Here is an 18,664-nt window from a genome sequence, read left to right as displayed (position 1 = left end):
GGCAGAGGGCAGGCCCAATCCCTAGGTGCAGCCCCTGGTCGGGCTCAGAGCAGGGCTGATTGGGGAGTTGGGGCGCTGCCCCCTGTCACTCACCTGTCACTCGCAGATCCTTTTAATAACCTGTAACAGCCAGGAATGTGTTAATTTTTCTTAAAACTAAAAGATATCAGATACTACATTTTCATTGTTTCTTAATGTTTTATAGCTGGTTCCAGCAGTGCCATTGGTACTCAGGACAGTACTGCCCATCTGTTGGTTTCTGATCCAAACCTGATTCATGTTTTAGTGAAATTTCTTTCTGGCACCAGTCCACATGGAACAAATCAACACAGTCCACAGGTAATATGAATTTTGAAAAGCAGTCATAGACCCATACTATAAAATTAAAATGTTTGTAAAGAAAAACTTCAATGTACCTAAATATGTAACATTGTTATTGCCATAGTATTAAATGGTAGACTTTGATGTATCAGTGTAATAAAATATTTTGAATTATTAATAATACTAGGGGCCTAGTGCACAAATTTGTGCACCTAGAAAGAAACTGGGCTGCGAGGCTGTGGTAGGCATAGGAACGGGTCTTGGCCCATCCTCCATGCCCCCGTCCGGCCCCTCCTGCCGTGGTCCCATGTCTGCCGGCAGCCCCACTCCTGCCGCTGCCACTCCCACGTGCTGACAGGCCACTCCCACTTGCTGACAGCACCGGCCCTGCTTGCACCCACTGATGGCACAGAGCGATTGGGGCTGCTGTCATTAGTGGGTGTGAGCAGCAGCTGCTGCCCCGATTGCCCTTCAGGAGAAGGGGGAGATGGAGAAGCCCTCAGGGGCGATCATGGCCAGCAGCCACCACTCGCACCCGTTGATGGCATCGAGTGATCGGAACCAGCGCAGGCACCAGCAGCGGGTGGAGGCAGCAGCTTTGGCGCCGACTGCAGGTGTGGGCAGGGCTGGCGCTGGCAGCAGGTGCGAGTGCTGGGTGGGACCATGGTGCATGGGAACAAAGAATTTTCAGTAACCACCAGAGGCTCACCCCGATGACAGCGACTGGTGCCCCGCCTTGGTCTGGCTCCCCTGCTCACCACCTCCACCATCCTGCCATGGCCAACGCTGCCATGTTCTGCACACGCCCCCTGGTTGTCAGTGCATGTCATAGTGATTGGTTGTGCAGTTGTTCTGGTGTGCGGTTGTTCCAGTTGTGTTACCGTTCAGTCTATTTGCATATTAGCACTTCATTATATAGAATTAGTAGCTATATTGAAACTGTATTATAGGGGGTAGTGTTTTTTGTTGGATTTTTGGCATTGATTTTGTATAATTTAAGCAATATTCTGAATAAATACCTGAAAGTCAGGGAAGCATTTTAAAAGTTTTGGAATTAAAGTTTTAAAAATTTATATATCATTTGTAATGACTTTTATAAGAATTGACAATTCATGTAATTTACTTATTTTTTAATATTAGCTATTTTAACAAAAAATAAGATGTATCAGAACTTATAAACATTTTTAGTCTTGCAACAGATTTCTTTTACATCATTTTAATTTCTTGCTATATTGTACTACTTTAAAAATATTTATACTTTATTATATTTCTTTTTATAGAAAAATATATGTAGTATTCATATGTAGTATTCATATGTAGTATTAATGGAAGTTATTCAAGATTATTTTGCAGTATTATCTTTTGTTGTTAATCTTTACCCTATGATATATTTCCATTGATATTTTTTTTTTGAGAGAGTGGGAGAGGGAGAGACACACAGAGAGAAACATTGATGTGATAGAGACACATCAATTGATTGCCTCCCCGCTCAGACCCGGGCCAGTGATCAAGCCTGCAATTGAGGAACATGTCCTTGACTGGAATCGAACTCAGGACCCTTTAGTCTGTGTGCCGACACTCTATCCAATGAGCCAGTCCGGCTAAGGATACAGTGTTATCTTTTAGTTCTTAGCTATGTGCTAGGTCTAGGTACTGTTGTAGGTGCTAGGAATATTAGTAGTTACCAAGACCATGTCTTACCTTCTTGGAGCTTAAATTCTGAATCTGAAATTTCCTATTTATGAATATCTAAAAATGAATCAGTTTCCTGCTATCACTGATAATACTTTTGTTTTTCAAATGAAAGTTACAACAGTATAGTATTTGATTTAACACTTGATACTTTTTAAATGAATAATTTCTTAAATGGTATCAGTAAGCAGTATTCAGTAAAATTTCATTTCTTTTCAGGTTGGGCCAACAGCTACACAAGCTATGCAAGAATTTCTTACCCGATTACAAGTGCATCTTTCTTCAACATGTCCTCAGATATTCAGTGAATTTTTACTCAAGCTAATTCATATACTTTCAACAGAAAGGTATATTTCAGTGTTTACATATATTTCTTATGTGAAATATATATTACTCCATTTTTTTGAGGGGTGTATCTGGGAGAAGATAAACAGTAGGATATTAAGATTAAGGAGGAAGGGCCTGGCCAATTTTTCTCAGTGGTTGGAGTGTCAGCTTTTGTTCTTACCAAGGAGAGCATTTCCTTCTCTCCAAGTGGTGGGAAACAGCAAATGGTGTTTGAGGATTTGTTGTTTTTGTTCAGACACTAAATACATGGTGTCTTTCCAGTACCATTTTTCTTACCTGACATCAATTGATATTCTACCATTCAGCACTAAACTGACACTACGCAAAGTTATCACCAAATTCACAGGTTTAACTGCTCAGTTCTACAAGACTGCTCTCACTTCAGAGGATAGTTGCAAGTGCCAGGTACCCAGGTTATATGTAAGTTAAGGTAGATTATGATGAAAAAAAAAGGAAAAAAAACGGGATGTATATTATAAATTGAGGGCAAGCACAATAATCAAATTTAGTTATTAATAAATAATAAGCCAATAGTGGAAACAAATGAAATCATCAACTTAATCCAAAAAATATGCAGAAAATAATTTTTAAAAAGGATCAAAGACTAAATAGAAAAATAGCAAAGTGATAAATTTTAGCCCACTATATCAATAATTACATTTAATGTAATTAAATCATAGTCTACCTTAACTTACATATAATTACAACAGTGTATTTCCAATTTCTCACTCATATGTCAGAACTTTACAACAATAGATTTTCAGTTTCTTTCTCCTGTCACATATTTGCTTATGCTGTAAACACAAAAATATATTCATATAGTTTTTTGCTTTAGATAGCCTTTAGGCATTAAAGTGAATAGTATTTTTTACCTGGGAAGAGACAAGACTCTCCTAGGGTGATTAGTGTGAATATTTGAGTCACTCTTTTTAGCAATTGAGTTGGGTTTGGGTTTTGTTGTTGCTATGGTTACCCACACACATACAATTCGGCTACAAATTGAGGGGTTCTCACAATTCCTCAGGTTTGCTAATTCTCTAGGACAAATTATAGAACTCAGGAAAAACATTTTATTCATGTTTACTAGCTTATTATAAAGTATACTAGAAGCCCGTTGCACGAAGATTCACGCAATAGGCCTTCCTTCCCCTGGCTGCCGGCACCGGTTTTCCTCCTGCACCTGGGACCCAGGCCTTTGGTCTGGCCGCAGCGGAGAAGCCAAGCCTCTTCAATCTTCAGTCTTCACTCTGGCCAGAGCCTTCAGTCTTTGTTCCGTGCCTGTGTATGCAAATTAACCGTCATCTTTGTTGGGTTAATTTGCATACACATCTGATTGGCTGGTGGGCATCGTGGAGTGATACCAATTTGCATGTTTCTCTTTTATTAGTGTAGATGTAATTCAGGATCAGCCTAATGGAACTGATGCATAGGGCAGGGTGCGTGGAGGTGGTGGTGGGGGAGGTTGCCTTTGAATGGATGTGAACTCCAAAGTTTCTATGTCATCACCCTCGCAACCCTAGTGGTGTTTAGCAATTTGTTAAATATTTTAGCGCACTTCTTCTTACCCACTTGTATATTGCCAGTGCCTCTTTTTTATTAATTCTGCCGCAGGAAAGCCAATGATCATATTCTGTCTCCTTGGAGGTGACTGTCTTTTTATAAATGTCAGGCTTTTTGGTATCCCTTGACCTCAGGGATCTGATGAGTTCAAGAAGAGTTATGACTTTATAGTCCATTTAGCTTTTTCTTAATAAGTTGTGGGCGATGATTTTAGGCATAGCAGAACTTGAAAGCATTTAATTCTGATGCATAATAATTATTTGATTGAGTCTTAATTTTTGAAATTAAAACCAGTAGGGGATGTTTAAAATAGCAACATTTGAGGATATAATATAACAGCTAATTTTATTAGGAGTACCACCTTGTGATAGTTACATATTTTATTCTGTAGCTTCAGAGTCACCTGTTTGATTTACTTGGTCTTTAGTTTTCTATTTTGAAGGGAAGTCATTTTTTATTTTGTATAAAATAGAGATAAGAACAAGTACTCAGGAAAACATGGAAACCATTTGCTACAAAATGAAATAGTGAATACCATGAGTTTAATTTTTGTTTAGCTTTATTGTTTTATGTGGTTTACTCCCCCTCACCCCTACCCAAAGATCTTAAAATGGATTAATTTTTAATTATCTATCTTTTTCTGCAGGGGTGCCTTTCAGACAGGCCAAGGACCTCTTGATGCCCAAGTAAAGCTCTTAGAATTTACTCTGGAGCAGAATTTTGAAGTCGTTTCAGTTAGTACTATTTCTGCTGTGATAGAGTCTGTCACCTTTTTAGTGCACCACTATATCACTTGCTCTGACAAAGTCATGTCTCGAAGTGGATCAGATAGCTCAGTGGGTGCTCGAGCATGCTTTGGGGGACTCTTTGCCAACCTCATTCGTCCAGGTGATGCAAAAGCAGTTTGTGGAGAAATGACAAGAGATCAACTCATGTTTGATATGTTAAAACTGGTTAACATTTTAGTACAGCTGCCTCTTTCGGGCAATAGGGAATACAGTGCAAGAGTGTCTGTGACCACCAATACGACAGACAGTGTTTCAGATGAAGAAAAAGTCTCAGGAGGCAAAGATGGTAATGGAAGCAATAGTAGTATTCAAGGATCACCTGCATATGTCGCTGACTTAGTGTTAGCCAACCAGCAGATTATGAGCCAGATTTTGTCTGCTCTGGGCCTGTGTAATAGTAGTGCCATGGCGATGATAATTGGTACGTATTGAGAATATTAATCTTATTCTTGTTTTTGGTGCTATATCTCTTCTCTTTAGCAATGTATGAGTTCATTTTCTTTTCAGTTTATGCTGTAGGGGTAATTGTAAACTTCTTAGCATGATTGATTTTTATTAGTGAAAACTTATATAGAGTGGCTTCAATCAATGAATTAAGTTGAAATATTGAAAAATTTTAATTAATTGGAAAATACTAACAAAATAATGTCAATTAAATTAAGAAGAAATATCAGTATCATAAGGCAGGTACCATAATTTATAGTGACACATTTTTAACATTTTAAAGATGAAAACTTACATCAAATTTGGTATTAGGGAATCAGTAAGATTTATTTACATTTTTTAAAAAAGCAAAATATAAAATTTTATTCAACGTGTAATAGTTTCTATGACATGTATCAATGTAAAATATATTGCTGCTTCTTTTTGTTATAAATATATATACGTATATATTTTTGTGAGTGGGTGTGTATGTGAAACAGTCATCTTCTAATCATTAGCTGTTTGGAAGTATAGTTACATATAAATACCACTTATTTTTCTCTCTCTTTTCTTTCTGCTTCATATATAGCTATGTGGAATTATGTTCCTCGATCATATAACAACTTGTTTTTATTGTTACCAGCAATAGAGATAATTCATGTATCTCAGATTACTGAAAAGCATTCTCTACTGAATATTATGTTAGATAATTTAATTTGTAGGTGCGCGCGCGCACACACACACACACACACACACACACGCAGCTATTAATGTACTCATCCTTCAGTGGTTTCAGGAAAAATGACCATTAAGTGTATTTTAATTATGACCATTAAGTGTATTTTAATTATTACTTGGTTTTAAGAATGTATTTAAAAAAATGTGTAATCTTTTTATTTAAACTAGGGGCAAGTGGATTACATCTCACCAAACATGAAAACTTTCATGGTGGGTTAGATGCCATATCAGTTGGGGATGGATTATTTACCATACTGACAACCCTTAGTAAAAAAGCTTCTACAGTCCACATGATGCTGCAGCCAATTTTAACCTACATGGCCTGTGGATATATGGGCAGACAAGTAAGTTCAATCCCACAACAGTTGTAGTAATTTACGTAGTTTCTGACAATGGGAGTAGAGAATTATTTATAGGACAAAGATGAATAGAGTATTCATATTACAAATTGGAAAATGAACAACATCAACAGATGAGAACTATAAATTATTAGTGGACATTGGAGAGTAAGATGTCTTTGAAGTGTTAATTTTCAAAGACGACCACAGTGATACAGTTACAGTATTCTTAAATTTTAGAATTTTTTCCCATTGTCCCAAGAAATTCTTTCCTTTCCCCCCAAAATAGCATAGTTGAATACTAAAATGTTGTCTTTAGATATTACATATGAAAATTTAATGAGTATTTTTTTTTAAGCTTATGTTGCATATTTAGTTTCCTTTCAATTGAAATTTGAGATTAGGGTAATTTTAAAGGGAAAACGTTAGAATATTATTGCTTTTTATATTTCCTTTTTTAAAATGTGATTTTTTAAAAATTTAGTCTTTCAAATGCAGATTTTAAAAACAATTTTGCAAAGAATTTTTTATATGTCAGTGTATAATTATCATTTTCTTAAGTATTTATTGCATATGCATATTTCTTGATTGGAGGGTACAGATATATTTGGGAAGGATAAATTTTTGAAATGAAGCAAAAATTAATGCACATTAACTTAAGGTAAAAGTGATAATAGTAGTTGAAGACAGATGCTTAAAAATGTGCTCTGAATTCAGAGAGGATATTATTCAGTTCCTTTTTGATTCAAGTGAGATTTGTTATATGTTTTAGCAGACACTTTTATGTAGCGACAGGTTAAGGCTGTCATTTTATAATAGACTATAAAGGAATATTACATTCAATAAGAAATTTAGTTGTCCTTATTCACTGTAAATTAACAATTGCTATTTTAAACTTAAAATATACATGTGTATTTTTTGTTTTATTAGGGCTCTCTTGCTACTTGCCAGTTATCAGAACCATTATTGTGGTTCATTTTGAGAGTATTGGATACTAGTGATGCCTTAAAAGCATTCCATGACATGGGTAAGATAAAATTTCATTAATTGTCCTTTAAGTGTAATCATTTGATAGTATGTTATGTTCTCATTTGGGTAGTCTTTAGATAAGTTAAGTTGATGTCAAACTATCTATCTTAAGATTCATTTAGTATTTTTTGGTAAATTTAGGTGGTGTTCAGCTCATTTGCAACAATATGGTAACTAGCACAAGAGCTATTGTAAACACTGCAAGAAGTATGGTATCAACTATTATGAAATTTCTTGACTCTGGTCCAAATAAAGCTGTGGACAGCAGTTTGAAAACAAGAATACTAGCTTCTGAGCCTGACAATGCAGAAGGAATTCATAACTTTGCACCTCTAGGTAAGAAAATAATTATTAAATCATACTGGTATAAATTTATGTAGTTTATTAACTGGAATGAAACAAAAATAGTTGTTGAAATAAGTTGATCATGTTATAATATTACCATTTTAATTTAAAACACTTGATTTTAAAGGTAGTGGTTTTTGAAACATTCTACATATTAGGGAAGTTTATTATAGTTCTTTAGCAGTAATATTTGTTTTTATTTTGAGTTTAAATAAAAGTGTAATGTAGAAGACTAAATAGAAGAGATATGTCAGTTTTCACTGTAAATGCTAGTATTAAAGAACGTGTTCCTTCTTTGTGTGGTATTTTCCTTTGAAGAAGCTTCAGATTTAAATATTTGCTCCATTTTCCAGTCTATGTAGTTTCTTTTATATTTTTCATATTTGTAACTCCATGAACATTGCCATCTTAGAATTAAAGTGATTATTTTCGCCTTAGCCAGTTTGGCTCAGTGAATAGCGGTGTTGGCCCGTGGACTGAAGGGTCCCATGTTCGATTCTCGGTCAAGGGCATGTAAATCAGTTGCAGGCTCCATCTCCGGCCACAACTAATCTATGTGTCTCTCTCACATCGATGTTTCTTTCTCTCTGTTTCTCCCGCTCCCTCCTACTATCTCTCAAAATAAATGGAAAAATATCCTCAGGTGAGGATTAACAAACAAAAAAAGTGATTATTTTCAGGTTGAAGGCTGTATTGGACATTGTGTTTTACTTAAACTATTTTAGGATTATTGTGGTGGATTTGTTATTACTTTAGTTTTCATTTAATATGTGTGTATAAAGAAATTAGGCAGCAACTAAAAATGAACTTGTCATCTCTCAGTTGACAAGGTGTTGTGATGTTTTGTGAGTATTGTGGCAAGTCATGCTGAGGTTTTTAACTACATTCATAGTATCAAAAATGTTCACGTTTTTAACTAAATTTTCTAATGTAATTATTATGATTTGAATAGTTCTTGATACTTTATTGGGTTTCTTTTGTAAGTTCTCATTTAAAATGTCTTTTGTAGGTACAATCACATCTAGCAGTCCTACTGCCCAACCAGCTGAGGTGCTTTTGCAGGCCACCCCACCCCATAGAAGAGCTCGCTCTGCAGCTTGGTCCTACATCTTTCTGCCAGAGGAGGCTTGGTGTGACCTTACTATTCACCTTCCTGCAGCAGTACTTCTTAAAGAGATACATATCCAACCTCACCTTGCATCTCTTGCAAGTCAGTAATATTTTCTGTAAAGAAGCATAATAAAAGTAAACTATAATACAGAAACATAAAAATGAGAAAAGTATATAGAAAATTATGAAACATATGATTTCTAGATTTGTTAATTTTGGAATTCTTAGTATATTTGACATTACCACCAAATCATTTCCCATAAAATGAACTGATGAGTTTATTCCTCAAATAGAATGTTTGATGAAATCCACATATATTCCAATGAATTGTTTTTCCTTTTCTTCTCCCCCAAATTTATTAAATGATAGCATTAAGTTGAAATGAAATTTTCACATTTATGTTTATTGAATGATGTCACTTAATAATTGCATGAAGAACTATGGGAGATTTTGTAGATCCCTGGCATATTTGGAAGAATAAATTTTTCATTTATTTGTTAGATTAGACTACTATTATACCCTAATATAGTTGTGGAATCCCCCTTTTGGATAGAAACAGATATAATGAATAAAATGCAGAAAGAAAGTATACTAATCCACAGGTTTTTAGCAGGTCAAAAAAGAACTATGTGCCCTAGCTGGTTTGGCTCAGTGGATAAAGCGTCAACCTGTGGGCTGAAGGGTCCTGGGTTCAATTCTGGTCAAGGGCACATGCCCAGGGTTGCAGGCTCAATCCCCAGTAGGGGACGTGCTGGAGACAGCCAGTCAGTGATTCTCATCATTGATATTTCTAGCTCTCTCTCCCTCTCCTTACCTCTCTGAAATCAATAATAAAAAAAAATATATCCTATATAATAAAAGCCTAATATGCTAAGTGTCCAGTCGTCTGGTTGTCTTTTCAACCAAAGTGTAATATGCTAATGATATGTTAAGGCCGCTCAACTGCTCTGATGTGCACTGACCACCAGGTGGCAGATAGTTGGCCGGTCGACCAGTCGCTATGACGGGCACTGACCACCAGGGAGCAGATGCTCCGACTGGTAGATTAACTTGCTGCTGGGGATCTGGACTGAGCGAGATGGGCTGGAAACGCCCTGGAGCCCTCCCGTGGTCCTTCCCCAGCTGTCCAATTCCCGCGTCCCTCCCTGGCCTTGATTGTGCACTGGTTTGGTCTCGGCGTGGCCTGTGCCCTCTTACAATCTGGGACCCCTCGGGGGATGTCAGAGAGCTGGTTTCAGCCCGATCCCGCAGGCCAGGCCAAGGGACCCCACTGATGCACGAATTCGTGCACTGGGCCTCTAGTGTATATATAAAAGAACTATGTTACATGGTAAAATATAAGACAATGTAAGGTTTAAGGCAGTGATGGCGAACCTTTTGAGCTCAGCGTGTCAGCATTTTGAAAAACCCTAACTTAACTCTGGTGCCGTATCACATATAGAAATTTTTTGATATTTGCAACCATAGTAAAACAAAGACTTATATTTTTGATATTTATTTTATATATTTAAATGCCATTTAACAAAGAAAAATCAACCAAAAAAATGAGTTTGCGTGTCACCTCTGACACGTGTGTTATAGGCTCGCCATCACTGGTTTAAGGGGTTAATCTAAGATGAGGAAGAAATTGCTTTTATTTGGAAAGAGAAAGAGTGGTTCATATAAATGGTGGCTTTGAAAATACAGCTTGAATTTGCACATGGGGATTGATGTAGGAAGAATGTTACGAAGGAGAGTTTAATAAAACATTTTGATTTTATTATTGGATTGGAGCAGAAATTGAAGATACATTGTTTTCCATTAGAAATAACATAAGCTTTAGAATCAAACATGGACTAGAATGTAAAATGTGCCATTTGTTAATGTGGGGATTTGGCTTACTTAATCTCTCTTTGACTCTGTCAACTTGTGTAAAATGTGCATAATACTTATCTCAAGGTTTTGAAGATTATATTTAATACTCGATATGACTTGTAATCCTGGTGTGTAATTGGCATACAATAAGAGTTACTTGCTAGTTTTACTGTCGAAATTAAATTCAGAGTTCAAAGTTTGTTGTAGTTAATAGATAAATTTATTATATGGGCTTTCATGTTGTTAGGGGGGAAAAACACTTTCCCATAGCAACTGCCAATTGTTACTTCATTAGGCCTCCTTAAATTTTAGAAGGAAATTATTTTGAAAAACAACTCTTGAGGATATTTGGCTAAGGTTTGAAAGAAAGACAAAAAAATTTTCTTAAATTGTTGACAACAGTGAACATATTAATCAGATGTCCCATATTGGAGATAATTCTAAATAAAATAGAAGTAATAGAGAGTCAAGTACATGTGGACTGTATATCTTTAGTTACTCTTTTTTGAAGTGAATGTTACAATTTTTTAAAAACTATTTTTATTATCTTGTAGATTTCATATCATATATTGGAAAATAGCTCAAAATAATTTATGGTGAGAGTCAGTGAATGATTTGGTGTATAAATGCTCTTTTGACAACTTAATTGTGAATATAATAGAAAGCTGCTGTTTTACTGGAATTTCCACTAGTTTACTTATTCTTTAGTAATTGTTTGATTTTCTCTTCTGCAGCCTGCCCATCCTCAGTGTCTGTTGAAGTGAGTGCAGATGGGATAAATATGCTACCTTTGTCCACTCCTGTAGTCACAAGTGGTCTCACCTACATAAAAATTCAGCTTGTAAAAGCAGAAGTAGCCTCTGCTGTCTGCCTTAGACTCCATCGTCCTCGAGATGCCAGCACATTAGGGCTTTCACAAATTAAGTTATTGGGCCTCACCGCTTTTGGTACCACTTCTTCAGCCACAGTTAATAATCCCTTTCTTCCATCTGAAGATCAGGTATCTAAAACAAGGTATGTTTATTTCTCATTCTAAAAAAAAACACGCTTTCTATGAAATTACTCTGTAGTTTATTTACTTAATTTATTTAATTATGTTTTTATTGATTTGAGAGAGAGAGAGAAACAACAATGTGAGAAAAACACTGATTGGCTGCCTCCTATTTGCCCCCTACTGGGTACGGAACCCATAACCTGGGCATGTGCCCTGACTGGGAATTGAACCAGTGACCCTTTGGTGCATGTTACAATGTTCAACCATCTGAGCCATACCATTCAGGGCTGTGGCTTTCTTTTTAGGGCTTAGGCATTTCTTTGTTGAATAGGTATCTATATAAGAACATGTTTTATTGTGTGTGTTTTTTTAAGTGTAATAGAGACAATTTTATCAAAGCAGAACCTTGAGGCTGGTTAAAATTGAGATTTATATGTGTTTAATCCTTGAGCTGATCTATAATGTGGTATATGTGGATGGGATTCCAGTTTCTTTTTTTTATTTTTTATTGATTTTTTACAGAGAAGAAGGGAGAGGGATAGAGAGTTAGAAACATCGATGAGAGAGAAACATCGATCAGATGCCTCTCGCATACCTGCCACTGGGGATGTGCTTGCAATCAAGGTACATGCCCTTGACCGGAATCGAACCTGGGACTTTTCAGTCCTCAGGCCTACGCTCTTATCCACTGAGCCAAACCGGTTAGGGTGGATTCCAGTTTCTTGGATTGGAGTCTAATATAAGAATATCTAGCCTGGCCGGTGTTGCTCAGTTGTTGAGTGTCAAGCCAAGCACCAAGAGGTCACCGGTTTGATTCCCAATTAGGGCACATGCCTTGGTTGCAGGCTTGATCCCTAATAGGGAGCATGAAGGAGATAGCCAATCAGTGTTGGTTCTTTCCCATCAATGTTTCTATCTCTCTTCCTCTCTTGGTAAAAATTAATAAAAACATATTTTTAAAAAGTATCCAAATGCCTATCACCAGGAATCTATTTAACCATAGAAAACCATAGAAATTGACCACATAGACCAGGGATCTAATCTTATATGGTAATTCCTAAACTCCAGTTAGCAGAAGGTTGGTATTTGAGCCATACAAACTAAACAAACAAACAAGGACCTGAATATATTCTTTAATTTACATTTTTCTGGTATATTTTGTTGTTTGGAAATTTTATAAACTGGTTTTACTGAAAGCTTTGCCTGATAAAAAAATTTAGGATATCTTGTTAATTCCCAAGCTGCCAAGACTTTACATTTTTTCAAGTCTATGGTCCTATACAGTTTATTTTTATACACATAAGTATGTGTATATATAACAACATTTTCTGACATTACAAAAGAAGCAAGCACATAGTTTCAAAATACTATTATCACATAAATATTTTGTTTAGTTATTCTTTATTTGATAGTGCAGTATTTGAAACTTTTTTTTACATAGATTGGTGCTATTTATGAAACATAGCATGCTGATCTTTAAGAAGTTTTGTTTTACTCCTGAAATAATTTGATTTATGTAAATTTATATTATAAGTCACTTTGTATTGTGTATTTCAGTATTGGATGGTTACGGTTATTACATCACTGTCTAACTCACATAAGTGATCTGGAAGGAATGATGGCAAGTGCTGCTGCGCCTACTGCTAATCTGCTACAAACTTGTGCTGCCTTATTGATGTCCCCATACTGTGGAATGCATTCACCCAACATTGAGGTTGTGCTTGTAAAGATAGGCCTGCAGTCCACTAGAATTGGCCTGAAGCTTATAGACATTCTGCTGAGAAATTGTGCAGCATCAGGCAGTGATCCTACAGGTGACAATTACCTTTGATAATTTAATTTTTACATTTGCAAAGCAATGACTTGAATTATGTCATTTGTGGTTACTTCTGTTTCTGAAATTAATTTCCGTTTATGCCTTTATTATTTTTGGAGTTTGCTCTTTTGTTGCAATTTGTAGAAGAGTTATTTTTACTGAATAATTTAACATTAAATTGAGCATATCTCATTCCATTTGCTTCTTTAACAACTTTTTCCTTTTGGTTCTTTATTACAAGATTTAAATAGCCCTTTACTTTTTGGAAGACTGAATGGGCTGTCTTCTGACTCTACTATAGATATTCTTTATCAGCTTGGAACAACTCAGGATACTGGAACAAAAGACAGGTATATAATGATCTCATTTTTTAAATTAAGGTCACACAAACATACAATCACTTGTAGTGAATTTATTTGTAATACTTTCTCCTTACATCATTTTATAAAAGTTAAGACCATTTATTATATTGTATATTCACCTGTATAGTTTATATGATGCAATTTCTAGAGATTTTTGTGAGCATTAAATATACATTTTTACATATACCTTCCTACCCCTATCTCTCTTACCTAGGAAAAAAAAAATCTGATGGTTTAAAATAGAAATTTAAAGCAAATAAAAACAAATATAGTGTTTTAAGAATGGGCAATGTATCTTTTCTGTTTCTTAAATTTCAAATCACTATTGCTTTAATCATTCTTTTACTCTCAGTTCGTGGTCCCCAGCTTCAGGGGATTGAGAGTAGAGTGGCACTTGTAAAAGGGCATATGTTGGGCTTATATTCTGTTTTCAGAATGAAGGAGGGTGATTGGCTGCTACTATATTAATGCATGGGAACTAGATTTATGAAACATGCTATATTGCATGTGATTCTGTGCAATGAAGAATTAGCCCCAAATTACTCCTCTAGGTTGTATGGATTTGTTGTGAGAGAAAATTTAGAAGAGATGGTGAGTTTAAGTTGTATGTACTATAATTCTATTTTGTTATAAATCAGGTAGGAATTAATGTTTATTTGTTGAATTATAGTTATCTCAAACATTTTCATCGGTTAAGATGGAAAGGTTATTGGAAAATTAGAACTACTATATCCTTGTTGCTTACTATATCCTTGTTCCTTTCCCCTTCTATTTTAAATTAAAATTCATGAGAACATTAGTATGTTATTATAAATATATTTATTTCAGACAGTGGTGATACTTATCCATATTAAATGTCAGTTATGATATAATTAGTTATTTGAATATTATTTCCTTCTTTTAAGAATTCAGGCCTTGTTAAAATGGGTCAGTGATTCTGCAAGAGTGGCTGCTATGAAGAGAAGTGGCAGAATGAGCTATATGTGCCCTACCTCTTCGGCAATAGAGTATGGACTGCTAATGCCATCTCCTTCTCATTTGCACTGTGTAGCAGCAATTCTGTGGCACAGTTATGAACTCCTTGTAGAGTATGATTTACCAGCACTGTTGGACCGAGACCTCTTTGAGTGAGTATGATTTGTGAAATTCTTTTTCTCTCCAGTACTAAATTGCTTTGGTTTTAACTTGAAATAGTATTTTATATGCTTATTGGAATAAAAATAATACTTTGAAAGTAGTAGTTAAATATAGTTAGGAACAACTTTGAAATGAGATGTCACAAAAATTTAATTTATCTTCATGTTTTAAGAAGATATATTAATGCAGTGGTTCTCAACCTTCCTAATGCCGCGACAGTTCCTTATGTTGTGGTGACCCCCAACCATAAAATTATTTTCGTTGCTACTTCGTAACTGTAATTTTGCTACTGTTATGAATCGTAATGTAAATATCTGATATGCAGGATGTTTTTTCATTATTACAAATTGAACATAATTAAAGCATAGTGATTAATCACAAAAGCAATATGTAATTATATATGTGTTTTCCAATGGTCTTAGGCGACCCCTGTGAAAGGGTCGTTTGACCCCCAAAGGGGTCGCGACCCACAGGTTGAGAACCGCTGTATTAATGTCATTGCCTGTTTTTCCAACCTAAAAGTAGAATGTAAATGTATATGCTCCCTACATTTCATAGTGTTTATCCTGTTTGCACATTGACCCATCAGATTCTTTTATCTTCAATGTGTAACTGTGGACGAAAAGTATAGCTAGAAATTTTGAAAGACTTACTATGTCAGAAGGTTTTTTTGACTAATTGTTTTTACTACTACATTTTAGACGCTTGTTACAATTGTTCTTTTGATAAGTAGTTCCCACTACCCACATTTCTTCATTATACCCAGCTAATGCATTGTTGAGCTTACTGCCTGATAACTCCTAAGTCTTAGCAGAATATTATATTTATTTTTGAAGAGTCCCATGACTGATAAAAAGTTAGGCTTTTGTCTTGGAGTCGGTCATTGTCATATTTGCCCCTACCAGTTGGTATAATCTGTGATTTATTAGTGAAAGTCACGCCCTGACTGGTTTGGCTCAGAGGATAGGGTGTCGGCCTGCAGACTCAAGGGTCCCAGGTTCAATTCCGGTCAAGGGCATGTACCTTGGTTGTGGGCACATACCCAGTGGGGAGTGTGTAGGAGGCAGCTGATCGATGTTTCTCTCTCATCGATGTTTCTAACCCTCTATCCCTCTCCCTTCCTCTCTGTAAAAAAATCAATAAAATATATATTTAAAAAAAGTCACTAACAACTTTTGATTTGCAAAAATGTATTTAAGCCATCAATTGTCAAATTTGATCTAAACATTTTCTTGGTATAATTTTTCATTGTTTTTTTAATGTCACTTTTTTGAGATCACAGAGAATGGTAGAAATATTTTAATATAGATCTCTTGGTTTTCTGTACTCATTTTATACTTTTATTTTACCTTCTAATTTACCTAAATACTTAATGTATATTCTGAGCAGTATTCCTGAATTCTTATCATGTAATAATATTTATGTCAAATAAACAGTATTGTTTTCATTAGAGTTTAGATTGATCTTAGTAGAAATATTTGGAATAAATATAAGAATATATATTATATGTACATAGACCTGATACATACACATTGCTTACCTGGTATCTTTTATTCCCCTAGGTTACTCTTTAATTGGTCCATGTCTCTTCCCTGCAATATGGTTTTGAAAAAAGCTGTTGACAGTCTACTTTGCTCAATGTGCCACGTACACCCAAGTTATTTTTCTTTGCTGATGGGCTGGATGGGAATTACACCTCCTCCAATGCAGTGTCACCACAGACTATCTATGACAGATGACAGCAAAAAGCAAGATCTTAGTTCATCTTTAACAGATGACTCTAAAAACGCACAAGCTCCTCTTGCACTAACGGAATCACACTTGGCAACTCTTGCTTCCTCTTCTCAATCTCCAGAAGCTATCAAACAATTATTGGACTCAGGTTTGCCTTCTCTTCTTGTGAGGAGTCTGGCTAGTTTCTGCTTTAGCCACATTTCTTACTCGGAAAGCATTGCTCAGTCAATGGATGCATTCCAGGACAAACTCAGGCGGCATCATGTTCCACAACAATGCAATAAGATGCCTATCACAGCAGACCTGGTTGCTCCTATTCTTAGGTTTTTGACAGAAGTTGGCAGTAGCCATGTTATGAAAGACTGGCTTGGTGGTTCAGAAGTCAATCCACTATGGACAGCACTTCTGTTTTTATTGTGTCACTCTGGGTCCACTTCTGGAGGACATAATTTAGGTGCACAACAGACCAGTGCAAGATCAGCTTCTCTTTCTTCAGCTACTACAGCAGGATTGACTGCTCAACAGAGGACAGCAATTGAGAATGCAACAGTGGCATTCTTCCTGCAGTGCATTTCATGCCACCCTAATAATCAAAAGCTGATGGCACAGGTAAGAGTGGAAAACCTGGCTTATGTTTTAGGTAATTTTAATATGCTGTCAAATAGTACTAGTGAAATTAGTTAAGAAAGGGGCATGTATTATATAAGGCTAGATGGTGTTAAAGTTTGGAATTGGGTATATTTAATGGTCTGAATTTAAACCATAATTAAAATACAGTACTGGAAAAAAAAAACACACAGTACTGATATCTTCTCCTTCCTCCCCTCAACTGTCACATATATCAGTTAATCTTTTTGATGAGCTAGTGGGCAAAATCACAGAAATTCTAGCTATACATCGTGCTCTCCTCCTTTTTAAGAACTCCCCAAATATGAAGACCAGACCCCCAAAAACCACTTTAGCTGCTGGAACAGGATTGACCACTTGAAGATGATCATTGAATGCCTCATCTGTACTGAGGCATTGTGTTTTGTTGTAACTGGATTGTTACAATTATTGACATGAAGAAGATATTAGAGTAGGTTTAACATAGGAGACACCTGACAAGTCACTTTAAAACTGTAAAAGATTATTCTATTCTATTAAGTCTATGGGGCCAAAAATCTTGAAAGCTAGAATTATTTAAAAAGTAATTCTAGGCCTTGGATGGGTAGTTCAGTTGATAAAGCATCATCCTGCTATACCAAGGTTATCGGTTCGATCCCCGGTCAGGGCACATACAAGTAGCAACCAGTGAATGCATAAATGTAAGTGGAACAACAAATTGATTTCTCTCTCTCTCTCTCTCTCCCTCTCCCTCTCTCTCTCTCTTTCTTTCTCTCTCTCTCTCTCTCTCTCTCTCTGCCCCTTCCCCTTTCTTTTCTATGTCTCTAAAATACATAAATTTTTAAAAGAGTAAATCTAGTGGCTTATTGCCAATTTCTGCTCCTTTCTGATTGTTTCTAGCTTCAGTAAGTTGTTTGACATAAGATGGGGCTATTAATGCCTGCCTCAAAGATTTTTTAAAGAGAATTATTGTAATGTAATTTATGGTCTAAAGTAATTATTGGGAAACTATATCTCCTTAATGTCCCCAATTAAAATGAAATGCTTAAATTACCATTGTTATAAGCAAGGCCATGAATATGGTATTTGAAAATTTGGTTTGTGCTTTTGTATAGCATGAAACTTTGTGTCCCAATTCTTTCTGGCCTAATTATTATCTTGCAGCTTCTTGATAAGGCTTGGTTCTATATCTTAAATGTAGTTATCATATACTAGAGGCCCGGTGCACGTCCTGGCCTGCAGGGATTGGACCAAAATCGGCTCTCTGACATCCTCCCAAGGGTCCTGGATTGTGAGAGGGCGATTCTCATGGTGACACACCCTGGAATTGGGCTCCTTCCTCTCTTGTTCTGGGTGCATCACTGGAGAACCACAGCTGCCAAGTCACTGCAGCTTGGCAGCTCCTGCATTGAGCGTCTGCCCCCTGGTGGTCATTGCGTGCCATAGCTACCAGTCAGCCGGTCGGATGG

General features: G+C 36.0%; 1 protein-coding gene across 1 annotated transcript in view; it reads left to right on the top strand.

Moving 5' to 3' along the window:
- The window catches only part of BIRC6 (baculoviral IAP repeat containing 6), a 161,298-nt gene that overhangs the window by 94,470 nt on the left and 48,164 nt on the right, over positions 1 to 18,664 (top strand). Inside the window, exons 43-54 of the mRNA XM_014533188.1 lie at positions 206 to 339; positions 2,233 to 2,360; positions 4,568 to 5,130; positions 6,039 to 6,214; positions 7,139 to 7,235; positions 7,379 to 7,573; positions 8,592 to 8,792; positions 11,281 to 11,560; positions 13,098 to 13,354; positions 13,598 to 13,706; positions 14,624 to 14,845; positions 16,418 to 17,198. Of these exons, the coding sequence (XP_014388674.1) occupies positions 206 to 339; positions 2,233 to 2,360; positions 4,568 to 5,130; positions 6,039 to 6,214; positions 7,139 to 7,235; positions 7,379 to 7,573; positions 8,592 to 8,792; positions 11,281 to 11,560; positions 13,098 to 13,354; positions 13,598 to 13,706; positions 14,624 to 14,845; positions 16,418 to 17,198 (3,143 nt within the window). The remainder of the gene's footprint in view (positions 1 to 205; positions 340 to 2,232; positions 2,361 to 4,567; positions 5,131 to 6,038; positions 6,215 to 7,138; positions 7,236 to 7,378; positions 7,574 to 8,591; positions 8,793 to 11,280; positions 11,561 to 13,097; positions 13,355 to 13,597; positions 13,707 to 14,623; positions 14,846 to 16,417; positions 17,199 to 18,664) is intronic.

This window comes from Myotis brandtii, unplaced genomic scaffold, assembly GCF_000412655.1.
Source record: "Myotis brandtii unplaced genomic scaffold, ASM41265v1 scaffold953, whole genome shotgun sequence".
Taxonomy (NCBI): Eukaryota; Metazoa; Chordata; class Mammalia; order Chiroptera; family Vespertilionidae; genus Myotis; species Myotis brandtii.
This window is presented reverse-complemented; position numbering and strand designations above follow the sequence as displayed.